Raw genomic sequence first — 12,953 nt, 5'->3', positions numbered from 1 at the left:
TTTTATACATATTGTTAGTTCATTTAACCTATGAAAAATAATAATTTAAATTTTTTAAACCAAATCTTCCAAAATCAAGTTATAAATTTACTTAAGTATATTGAGACAATCAATGTAATGGATTAATCTTAAAATATGTTAAAAAGATAATTTTTATATATTTTTAAAAGGATTACTTGTTATATATGGTATTTAAATATTATATAGAAATATATTATTTTAAAAAAGATTATAGAAATATAAGATTTAAAAATTACCTATACTAATTTTTGGTATAATTATAAAAATTCAAAAATAAAATATTAAAAAATTGTTGCAATCAAACAATCGCAACGATACAATAAATACATGTTAAGAAAAAAAATATTTTAAAAATAAAATATTTTTTTAAAAAAATCAGAGACTACTAAAGTTTATTTTAAAAAAAATTTAAATTTTTTTTTAATATGATCTTTGAAATAAAAAATAAATTTAGAAGTTATTTACATGTAGAGAAAATATTAACACTTTATAATATTTATTTAAAAACAGTTATCTTAAATTAATTATACAAATTTATTTTAATTTTAAAAAATATTTATTTAACTCTTGAATGATAAATAAATTTTTTAAAATAAAAATAATTATTGTTTAGAGTCATATTTTTATATTATTTAATTTTATCTAAGTCGTATCGTAAAATTAAAAATTGTATTACAGCATTATCTAAGTCATATCAAATTAAAAATTAATTTTAAAAAATATATTAAATTATAAATACGCTTGAGATAGGTATCTAGACACGTATTGGTGTTAAATACATGTCTCGATACGGATACATTAACTATTTTGAAGTATGTGGGCATCATAGACAATATCTTATCCATCATTACAGAGAAAAATTAATAGTTAATTTGATTAATGTTCATGCATGAGACTCTATTGATTCTGCATATTCATTGCTTGGGTCATAGAGAATATCCTATCCATCGTTACAAACAAATTAGCCATATGAGCTAGTTAATTTGATTAATGTTCATGCATGAGACTATTCACCGTATTGTTATTAAATTTGAAGGTTTTTTTAAGATTTTTTTAAAATAAAATAATTTTAGTAACAACTATTTTGATTTTTTTAAAAATATTTTTAATTTTTAAAATATTTTTTAACACATTCTTATCTAACTGTTATGTGACGATCGTTTATTTGCGACAAAAATAATAAATTATCGTCGTTGATGATTTTTTAAAAAATAAAAAAATTAACGATAATAATTTTTAAAATAATAATTAAATATTTAAAAAGTAGTTAAAAGCTATTATTAATAATTTTTTGCCAATAATTATCAATCATCATCAATTTAAAAAAATCATATTTTTAATTAAAAATTATCTTTAATATATATAAAAATTATGGAAAACAAAATCGACATCTAACATGATGACTCATAAATTTATTCAATAATACTAACAATTTTTTATGACTTTTTAAATATTGGATTAAATGTTGTGTTTGAAGGCATGTTTTTAGATTAGAAAAAATTATTTTATGATATATTTTAAAAAAAATATTATTTTAACTTTTAAAAGAATACTGAATTAATTTATTAATTTTTTATAACTATTATAATATGAATATTTTTTTTACTTAAAAATATGTTTTTTTTAATCAATTAATCGAATCCTATGTTTGACAGAGACATATGATTTAACTCATCACTTTGATATTTGACTAGCTGCTGTATATTAAAGATATTGGTTAAAGAATTAAAATATAATATTATACTCTTTTATAATTTTTAATACATTCTTAACATAATATTTAATAAAAGATATTATTTTTTTATTAATATCTTAAAAAATACTTGTTAACCCTGCCAACTCTTTTCTATCTATCTAATACATTTAGATATGGTACATGATGATCCGTGTAATTCGTGCAATATAACAGATTTCCAAATGTTATTATTCAACCAAATCATTTTTTTAGCGTGTTGAACTATTACCGGATTAGTTTGATTCCACTAATAAATAATAATAATTTTTCATTCATTTTTTTTAGAAAATTTATATTATTTTATGAGTTTTATTTTCTGACCATTTATTTTTTTCAATCTATGATATAATAACTCAATTTTTTAATTAAATAACCTTTTACTTGAATAATTAGGGCTATTCAATAAGATAAATTTTAAAATTATATTTAAATATTTATTTAATAATAAATTTTATGATATCCTTAAAAAATTTTAGTATATTATATAGAAAAAATTCTAACAAATAATATTTAAATATATATTTAAATAATAAATTTATTTAATAATAAATTATTATATTTTTTAAATTTAAATAAGTTAAAGAACAGTTAAATTTTTAAAATAAGATGTAATTAAAATTAAACAAACTTAAATATAAAATAAAATAATAATATTATATTATATATTTTTTATATATTTAATTTTATTATTATTAATATTTAATTATTATATTAATATATTATGTTAGAATATTTTTATTTATAATAAATAAAAATTACTTAAATATAAATTATATTTTATTTAAAATTAAAAATTTATAAAAAATTCAACATATAATAATAATGATAATAATAGAATCATATAACAAATAATATAAATTATATAATTTTAAATAACTTATATATAATAATATTTTTTTAATTTGTCAGGTGTGTCTTTTTTATTGGATAAAATTTTTAGGTATAGTACCATAGAAAAAATTTAAAATACATAACACATACTTTATTTTATTTATTTGTTATGAAAAAATATTAATAAAATAAATCAGACCTTATTTATTTGAAGGTCTAAAAGTAAGTACTTTAGGGTTAGGTCAATCTTTTTTATAGAATTTTGATTTTTTGTTACGAGTAATTATGATTAAATTCTAATAATTTTTTAAGTGAAAAAAATTATAAATTAACTGGTTTACGTTAGATAATATTTAAGCAACTGTTTGTTTAAATTTTCTCAATAAAGTTTTGGTTGTTTAATTTAAAGCTTACTTTTGGTACTTACAAAACATAACCTACTCTATGTATATATATTCGGCACTTTCATTTCAACCTCGGCTATTTAATTTATTACATGGAAGACAATCAACAAAAAACAATAATAACAGTTTGAAAGGATACGATTAGGTACATATCAAACACCATCACCATAACGGTCCTTCACTTTGACTTGGAAAAACGGTACCACCGAAGACGGAACTCACTTTTTGAATTTCTTTTAGATACCCTCAAACCTAGAAAGTTTCAAAATCCTTTGTACGTGTACTAATAATAATTTAACATCTTTACATGTTTCACTTCATAATTTGAGTTCTTAAAAATAATAATAGAAATTAATAACGCAAAATTATCCTAGTAAATCATTATAGCTTGCAAAGATTCATTTCAACCTAATACTCCTTTTACTAGTAAAATGTAAGAAGTGGCTAAAATAGCGGAAGATAAACGGCATTGTCGTAGCCCTCTGGACCTTGACGAAAGCGACATGGAGCTTCATTTGAAGTGGAGAATACAACCGTTTTGGCCCAATTCGTTTCCAGAATCTTGAATATCATGAGTAAAGTTTACGATATAATATTATATATATGAATGTGTGTGAAAATCTTTGATTTAATTATTTTAAAAATATATATATTAAAATATTTATAAAAGTTCTCTATAAATAAATAGGCAGTATTCAATAATAATGCATATTCATAATTTATTATTCTAAATGTGATAACTAAATAAAAAAACTGAGTTGTTTTCAGAATGAAGACACATTTCTTTTGAAAAAAAATCATACCAAAGTAAAGAATGAGTTATATAAAACTTGCATGCTCCATTCATAAAACTTAAAAAATGTATCGTTACATAAATATATTAGTATACATCCAATTAACGACTATCGTTTAGGGAAAAAAAATCCAAAATATGCAAGTTTTATCAAATACGTAAGTCTGGAATAGTGATTGTTGTATAATTATTCGTTTGGGAACTCATGAAATTCAGCACACAAATTCAAATCAAAGCAAGTGAATTTCCATAGAATTAATAGACATTTCGTTTGGCAAATTCAAGTGAGGGCAAGAAGAGAATTTCAATTTGGACCTTAACGTGTTTTGTAAGTCCAGCTAGATTGTATAAGTAGGTGATTTTTCATGGTACTCGCGTTGAATCGAAATGTAAAATTACATCTCTTGTGGATTACAGTGTTGATATTTTTTTTACGCAGTTCCAAATCTGTGGAGCGACAGATATAACTTTGGGTGAAAAAATTGTGATTTATAGATACTTTCATTTTATTTTATTTTTTATAGGCAAAACAAATATTATTAGAGAAAATTTAAGAGGAACTCAAAATCTATATACACAAAAAAAAATTACTTACTCAGAGAAATAAAAAATAAAAATATACTTAGACAAAGCTAAGATAAATGTAATTTCATAGGTTCAAATACTAATCAGCTAATATAATAATTTTTCCTTTACTAATAAGTGATGCAATTTCGTCGGTTCAAATACCAATCAGCTAACATAATAGCTTCTTCCTTACTAACAAGTGATATCTATTTTCAGGACCTCAAAATAATAAAATCTAGGACCTTCCTTTCATCCAAAACACCATTAAAAAACACAATTCAATTTCTATGTAACCACAAAGACCACACTATACTTACCCAAATAATTAATAAGCATATACATTCTCTTTTACTACAATCAACACCAACTCAAGAAAGTAAGTGAGTCGATAAATCTAAAGGCAAAATCAGCGAGAATCAAAGCCAACGCGCAGTAAAGTATCTGATTTGATATGAAACTAAGCACGTTAAAAATAAATGAGTTGAAAGTTCCTCCAAACCATAACAGAAGCAACAGGTTATATCATCAATTTGAACACCACGGTCAATTAGCAAACCTTTACAAGTAAGTGCATTCAACAACAATTGCCAAGAAAATACCAGACACTTAAGAGGGACTTTCAATCTCTATAGCCTTTGCAATGCATCGGTCGTACACTGATCTACATTATTAGGACCACCAAAAAGTTCAAATAGCCATGAATACACAGATTGCACTGAATAACAACATGAAGAATCTATCATTCATACCCATTCATCTTCTCGTAGTAACTTAATAGAAACTCCATCCTCAAGCTCCAACAAAAGATTAAAGCTTGAAATCTCATGTTGAAAGAGTCCTCTTCACTAACTAACATCTCAAACCTACTTAGTGCCATCATGAAAATCATTCTCCAATACATATGATTCAGCATTTCTTGCCACCACAAACAATCGCAGAAATGCTTTACACAATCGCACCCCGTCTACCCATTTATCTCTTCAAAAAAGAGTGTGTAAACATGCACCCACACTCCTATCAAACTTCTCATCTATCCATAAATTTTCTTGATAAATAACCTCCAGCAAATCATAACACTACAAAGAATATCCGTTGTGAACTAATAAATTATAAATACTTTCATTTCACACGATAAATTCTCAAATTGACAATGTCTGATGCTCTGTCATAAGAAATTTCTCGTTCTGAGTCATTTTACTCCAACTCGAGCTTCTTCTATATCGGTTTTTTTCTTTGACAATTTTACATTAAGTTGGCAAGTTTTGTTTTGTTGCAGGTCATTGTAAATTGTATGTACAAATCAACATTAGAATGATAGTAGAAATTGGTGGAGTGGATAATTATCATATCTTTCCCTTCTTTGGATTATATATACACTCGATATGTTTGTGAATATTTATGTAAATATTTTGAAGATTAGTAACACATCATTAGAACTTTATTTTACTATTTGCTACTTGTTTCTGTTCTCATGAGCTGTTAATAAGTATTCTATTTTAAACATTTTGAACACATTCAATACGCGTTAAGGATATTACCTACTTGTCATTAAAACATGTTATCAATAATTATTGAGGTATGTTATACTTTCTGTCCAGTACAAATTAAGCTCGAGAATGAATATTTCTTTTAATATTTTTGACATTTCTGAAATTAATAAAAAAAAATTGGGAAATTTCCCGTCCAAAGGCCTACGCTTTAACACACAGACATTAGTCTCGTCCTTCTTCACGAGCAATGTGAAGACGCCCCCTCTTTCATCTTTTAATTCACACCCTTCCGTGATTCCCGTGGCCAAGAACGAGTCTCGTAAAAAAAAGCTAAAACCATATAAAAAAGGATTAAATTTTAATTAAATAAAAATAATAATTTGGCGATATGGTATATAGTTGTCATGGTCATTATAAACGAACCCTGCACATTGTGTACAAGCGGGTAAGAATCTGGTCACGTGGGTGCCAACTCTCCACGAAGAATTATGAATGAATGACTCATAAATATCTGTTTTCCCAATTGGTCATTTAAACTTGACGGTGGATAGCTACCTCAGATGCTTACTAATGGCATGGCTCCTATCCTATATGATTTCTATCCGTCTTTTAAATTCAGCAAGATCTTCATTATTACTATAAAAGTTTAGTACTATCTTACAGTACCAAACATTGGATCTTCATACCATGGAGTAAATGCATCAAGTTGGTAATTTACAATTTTATCAATTAAGAAAGTATCAAACATTGAACCTCCATTGCTAATTTTTATCATGGGACGATATATATTAGGTCAATTTTTCAAGTCTATCTCCAAGCTTCCAATAAATCAACATTTTCTCCGTTGCCCTTTGGTCACAACTATGGAGGAAGATTTTAGTTCGGTGAGCTTTCTTCCAAACTAGAGCCATTTGTTTTTCTTTGTCCCTTCAAAAGGTAGAAATGGAAGGTTAGTTGAATTAAGATTGAAGAGTTAAGGAAAAAAGAAATAAAGCCAGTAAAATGAGTCAGGTCAATCCCAATATATCAAAGCACAAAATATACAATATTAATTTGAAGTTCAGATAATTTTGAAATTCTTTTAGATAAAATATAAGGGTGGTGAAAAAGAGATTTTTTGCTGAGAAATATGAGTAGAATGAATCGTAAAACCTTATAACTCATTTGAGGTTGATATCTGTCTCCATGAATCAATACAAGACTTTTTGGTATGTTTTTTCTTTATTCACACACTTTTTAAAAGCAGAAAGTTACTCATTTCATAATTCTTAATTAATTTTTTAAACTATTATTAATTATATATATAGTCTTTATTCATTCATATAATTCATATCGCCGGAAGCCTGCCCCTAGCTGGATATCCTTTACTGCATCTCCTAAGAGCTGATGACGGAATGGACCACACACCTTTATTCCTTGACCTTATATCGATGGGGATTACTCGGTACCCTCACTTAGCGCCTGGGTGTGACAGGAGTGGAGATGAGGTTGAAAAAATGAAGATATTTTAGAGGAGGAAAGGGCATAGAATACACAAAACTGAAAACGAAACAAGCACGGCGGTGTGGTGTTATTTTGTTTCGTTGTCTGCTAATAATTGAAAGTAGCAGTAAAGGATAGTGGGTGGCAAGCACATGGCCGCCCTGCTCCACCAATCTAATTTCTTTTTCTTAAATCATATAAGAACAAAATCGTACATTCCATTTATTAAATATTTTAATTATGGTCAATTATAAATTGGACGGCTATTTTCAAACTCAACATAGTAGAAATTTAGGTTTATGGTTTAATTATATTTTGAGGAAATTTTTTAAATATTAAAAAAAAATACTACTAATGCACTTTTTATATAATTTCTTTTGTTTTTTTGAAGAGTAAGGTTTTTAATTATTAGAATCAATTTTTCTTGTTACTTTTTTTTACTCCTTAAATTCTAACATTTTTATTATTTTTTTATGGAATTAACTGATTAAATTATTTTGATTTTTCTTTCACCTAAAAATCAAAACATATTAAATTAAAACATTATATTTCACATAAATTAAATTTCTCTCTCTTTTTATCTTTAAAATCGTAACCTCATATTCAATATATATAATTTTACCGTGGTTTTAACTTTTGAACAATTAAAACTATTTATTATCTATAATATGTGGTAAGACTTCGAATTATTATGTAGAAAATAAAAAAATAGAAAATATAAAAACAATTTTAAAAAAATAAAAGTGTACATTAATTGTAATAAAGGGAAAAGAAATATAATTAAATATAAAATTTGAAAATACAACTACTTATCGAATATCTTAACAATATTACAACGTCAACGTCTTATTCGCTAAATAAAATCAGTTATATCAATTGCAAACATGTTGTTAAATTTTGTTAAAAATTAAATTAGTTAAAATATTATTTATCACAATATTTCTTTTAATATTTAAAAAAATGAATACCTTAACAATATGCACTATTGGTACATGTTATTTATTATTTAAATATAAATATAAAGTGATTTTATGTTTATCGTTTTTGAATAACAGTTTTATTATTTTAGCCAGTTCTCTTAATTAGCATTTTTCACTAATTGAAATAAAAAAATATCTGTTACGCTCTAAGATAGTATAAATTGAAAAAAAAAAAACTCTAGAAAAGATGCATTTTAATTTAATATATAAGAATAAGTTTAGAATATCTCTTTTATGTATTAAATTAATGCTAGTTTTTAATAGAGTATTTAACCTTGTTGTATGTTGTGAAGAAACAATATGTGACTTGTATTTTTTTAAAAATATTTTTTTAGCACTCATAAATATATATTAGGTTTAAATTTTCTTTGTATCATAATTTACAATTTAAAACATTACTTACTTATATATTTTGTTTACGACATGTGCAAACTTTTAAAGTTATTCGTTGAAGACCTGACCCTGACCCAATTCCTCAAGGCTGTGCCAGGTAGCAAGCATGCTTTCATAGTTTATTTATAAGTTTGTAATTTTTTTAGTTAGTTAGTAAATTTATTTAACGTACAACAAATTAAAGAGAATTTTTAAATTTTGAATGATAACCTATAAAATTTTACTTTAAATATTTTATAATTTATTAGAAGTTATTTTTAATATTTTTTTATTTGTAACTTTTTAAATGATTTATATAGACGTAAAATAATTTTAATATTTCTCTAGTCATTTAATATATTTTATCTAACTATACAATTATTTTTATTAAATAACTATAATTCAATCATTTAATTATAAATTATTATCTTTTAACTATGAATTCTAAGTTATAAATCTTTAACTAATTTTTCAACTATAAACTTTTAATTATTTTTTCAAACATAACTAAAAAAAAAGTCTTATCCCTGTCTTAATCTCAACTTACTGACGAGTTTGCACAAATTTGAGTTGATATTCAAGTTATCCGTTTGACTCATATATAATAAATACTTTAAAGTAACTCTTTAGTGATAAAGAAATACTTATTAATTTATATTATATACTCATATTGTACTTATAGCAAAGTTGACATGGATTTGGGATCAATTTTTTTTTCTTGTCTGCCTATAACTAATAATTTTCATATTTTAAAAGTAATTTACAAGAATAATTGAATATATATTTAAAGAAAAATAAATAAAAAATATAAAGGTAAAAGAAAAGATTTGGTTGAAGTTAAGAAGAAAATAGAAAAGAAAAGATTAGGTAAAATAAAAGGGAATAGTTGTGGTGGAAAAGGAGTAACAGTGATGAGAGAGGGGAAAGGGGGGCATATGGGTGGGGTCGGATAGGCTGGCGCCAAATGGGGAGGGATGGGATGGGGATGTGCGGATTCTAAACGTTTATCAAATCCCATTTTGAAACAGACCAACAAACAATTCGCTTCTTCGGGGGTTCGTTCATTCACACACACACTCTCTCTCTCATTCACTCGCTCGCTCACTCACTCACTCACTCACTGGAAACAAAGATGAGAGAGATAATAAGCATTCACATAGGTCAAGCCGGCATTCAGGTCGGAAATTCGTGTTGGGAACTCTATTGCCTCGAACATGGCATTCAGCCTGATGGAATCATGCCAAGGTATCATCGCTCTTTTTTGTTATTACTCTTTGATTAATTAATTAATTACATCAATTTAATAACCTATCTATCTATCTATCTATCAACATTCAACAGCGATTCCTCCTTCGGCGTTGCGCACGACGCCTTCAACACATTCTTCAGCGAAACGGGTTCAGGCAAACACGTTCCCAGAGCCGTCTTCGTAGATCTCGAACCCACCGTCATTGACGAAGTTCGTGCCGGAACCTACCGCCAGCTCTTCCACCCCGAACAACTCATATCCGGCAAAGAAGATGCCGCCAACAACTTCGCCCGTGGCCACTACACCGTCGGCAAAGAAATCGTAGATCTATGCCTCGATCGCGTCCGAAAACTCGCCGACAACTGCACTGGCCTCCAAGGCTTCCTTGTCTTCAATGCCGTCGGCGGTGGTACCGGTTCCGGCCTCGGTTCCCTCCTCTTGGAACGCTTGTCCGTCGATTACGGCAAGAAATCCAAACTCGGCTTTACCATTTATCCCTCACCTCAGGTTTAACCTAAACCTAAACCTAACCCTAACCCTAACCGTTCCCAATTCAGTTTCAGATTTGACCATTCTCTTTCGATTTCAGGTCTCAACCGCGGTTGTGGAGCCCTACAACAGCGTTCTCTCCACGCATTCTCTTTTGGAACACACGGATGTGGCTGTGTTGTTGGACAATGAAGCGATCTATGACATATGCAGGAGATCCCTAGATATTGAGAGGCCTACGTACACGAATCTGAACAGGTTGATCTCTCAGATCATTTCCTCTCTGACGACGTCGTTGAGGTTCGATGGGGCTATCAATGTGGATATCACTGAGTTTCAGACTAACCTTGTGCCCTATCCTCGCATCCATTTCATGCTTTCCTCATATGCACCTGTCATCTCCGCCGCCAAGGCCTATCACGAGCAGCTCTCCGTCCCGGAGATCACCAACGCGGTGTTTGAGCCTGCCAGCATGATGGCCAAGTGCGATCCCAGGCATGGCAAGTACATGGCTTGTTGTTTGATGTACCGTGGTGATGTTGTTCCCAAAGATGTCAATGCTGCTGTTGCCACCATCAAGACTAAAAGGACCGTTCAATTTGTTGACTGGTATAGTATACCCATTCTCGTAATCCATTTTTCTGTCTATCAAGTTATGGCTGTGATTATCATGCATTTACTGTGTGTTTGAAAAACTTGTGAATAGGGATCTAAAACAAAAATTATAGCTAGTAGTATTGAAATAAACATGGATCTGATGCTGTTTAAATGGGAATCCAAACACACTATTAATGTTTGAGATTGTTTGGTAGAGCTTAATTCAGTTTACCAAAGTGGTTCATGACTTTTCTATGAGCTGTTTTTAACATAACTGGTAAGATTTTATTTAATTTGAAGCTATTGAACAAGTACTTAATTTAGTTATTTTTCCAAACGCATCACGTGAGAGCATGTTTATTGGAAGTAGTTGACTACAATTCTGGTAACCAGTTACTTTTGGATGTTGAACAGAACACATTTTAAGTGCTTATATGAGATTTAAGCTCAATTGAAGCACTTCCGAACATATCTATTTTGACCCATTTAGCAAGTGAGCTTATATGTCTGATGAACACTGCCTAAAAATAATTAATTGTATGATTAATGAGTGGATGCTGCACTGTGTTGATCTCTGGATTATGTGGGCATGTGTGATTATAGTTTTGTATGGAATTGCTGATTCTTGTCATGGTAGGTGCCCAACTGGCTTCAAGTGTGGTATCAACTATCAGCCTCCTTCGGTTGTGCCGGGCGGGGACCTTGCTAAGGTGCAACGGGCTGTTTGCATGATCAGTAACAACACTGCAGTTGCTGAGGTGTTCTCTCGCATTGACCACAAATTTGATCTCATGTATGCCAAGAGGGCCTTTGTCCACTGGTATGTCGGTGAAGGAATGGAAGAAGGGGAGTTCTCGGAAGCTCGTGAAGATCTTGCTGCTCTTGAGAAAGATTATGAGGAAGTCGGTGCTGAGGGAGCAGAAGATGAAGAGGAGGGAGATGATTTTTGATGTTACCTTATAACTGAAGGTGTTTTTATTATTGTTTCTACTAAAAAAGGGTATATGCTTCGTTACATTGCCCTGCACCCGTATTGTTATTTCTTTTTTGTTTCTGTGTGATATAGTTCCATCATTCAAACTGTGAAATGCTCATCATTATGCTTCTACATGTTGATTTAGGATCTTTTGTTTGCGGCGTCAATCATGTATTCAGAATTGTCAATGTCAAAAGTTGTTTTTTTTTTCTTTTATTCGCGGTCGCAATTTTCTTTCACTAGATTTCCATTTTGATTGTCTCAATTTCACCTCGCAAAACGTTTCCTCCCTTGTATTTTTTCCAACACGCATCATTCTTGGAATCGCTGTTGGCTAAAATGGCCCTACTTAATTGTGATTGTTCACCGATTCAAGTATTTATTTATTTATTTTTATGATTGCTTCTGTTTAGATGAAGTTTGAGGTAAGTGCCAAAACTTCTTGTGGCACGTGAATCAAGTGAAAGCTTACCGCATGGAAGTGTATCTGAGGGAAAAAATGCTAGAAAGCTATAAGTATTAGTAGGATTGTTCCAAATGAAGTACTTAGCATGAATTGAGGTAATCAAACATAATAAAAGCCTTCAAAATGAAATCAAAATATTTTACCAAGGACCGAATTGGGAAAGTTCAAAGTATAGTTGTTAGCCTGAATGTCCCAATTACAGAATCGATTTCGTGAAATCGGCAATGTATTAATGCTGTTCACAGTGCTTTCGAGAAAATAAAATTACAACTGTCTATCCAAAAATCGATTTAATTATTGGTTATCTTTTGGCTGGGGAGTCTGTTTTGCAGGTTCCAGATATGGAAAATGGATTGCAAGACATTGACAATTTCTTGTAACACCTGGCATATGGGGCTATTTTAAAAGAATTGGTAAAAAGCCATTAGTACGACAGCGTTGGGAATAAAGGAGCTCTATGCAAAACTTTTTAATGTGTCTGGGTTGGCATTTAGCATTTAA

General features: G+C 28.8%; 1 protein-coding gene across 2 annotated transcripts; it reads left to right on the top strand.

The window, feature by feature from the left end:
* Window positions 1–9,666: 9,666 nt before the first annotated feature.
* Window positions 9,667–12,578, top strand: LOC113857529 (tubulin alpha-3 chain). 2 transcript variants are annotated; one of them, XM_027489522.1, is made up of 5 exons: window positions 9,727–9,920; window positions 10,017–10,431; window positions 10,514–11,022; window positions 11,648–11,768; window positions 11,854–12,169. In XM_027489522.1, exons 1-5 carry the CDS (start codon window positions 9,808–9,810, stop codon window positions 11,971–11,973), a joined length of 1,278 nt encoding a protein of 425 aa, XP_027345323.1. In that variant the 5' UTR covers window positions 9,727–9,807; the 3' UTR covers window positions 11,974–12,169. The 2 variants fall into 2 exon arrangements, with proteins under 2 accessions (XP_027345322.1, XP_027345323.1); XM_027489521.1 differs by having other exon boundaries at window positions 9,667–9,920; window positions 11,648–12,578.
* Window positions 12,579–12,953: the final 375 nt, after the last annotated feature.

This window comes from Abrus precatorius, unplaced genomic scaffold, assembly GCF_003935025.1.
Source record: "Abrus precatorius isolate BTA unplaced genomic scaffold, Abrus_2018 Scaffold2, whole genome shotgun sequence".
Classification (NCBI taxonomy): Eukaryota; Viridiplantae; Streptophyta; class Magnoliopsida; order Fabales; family Fabaceae; genus Abrus; species Abrus precatorius.
The sequence above is the reverse complement of the archived record's forward strand: the minus strand, read 5'-3'. Positions and strand labels throughout refer to the sequence as shown.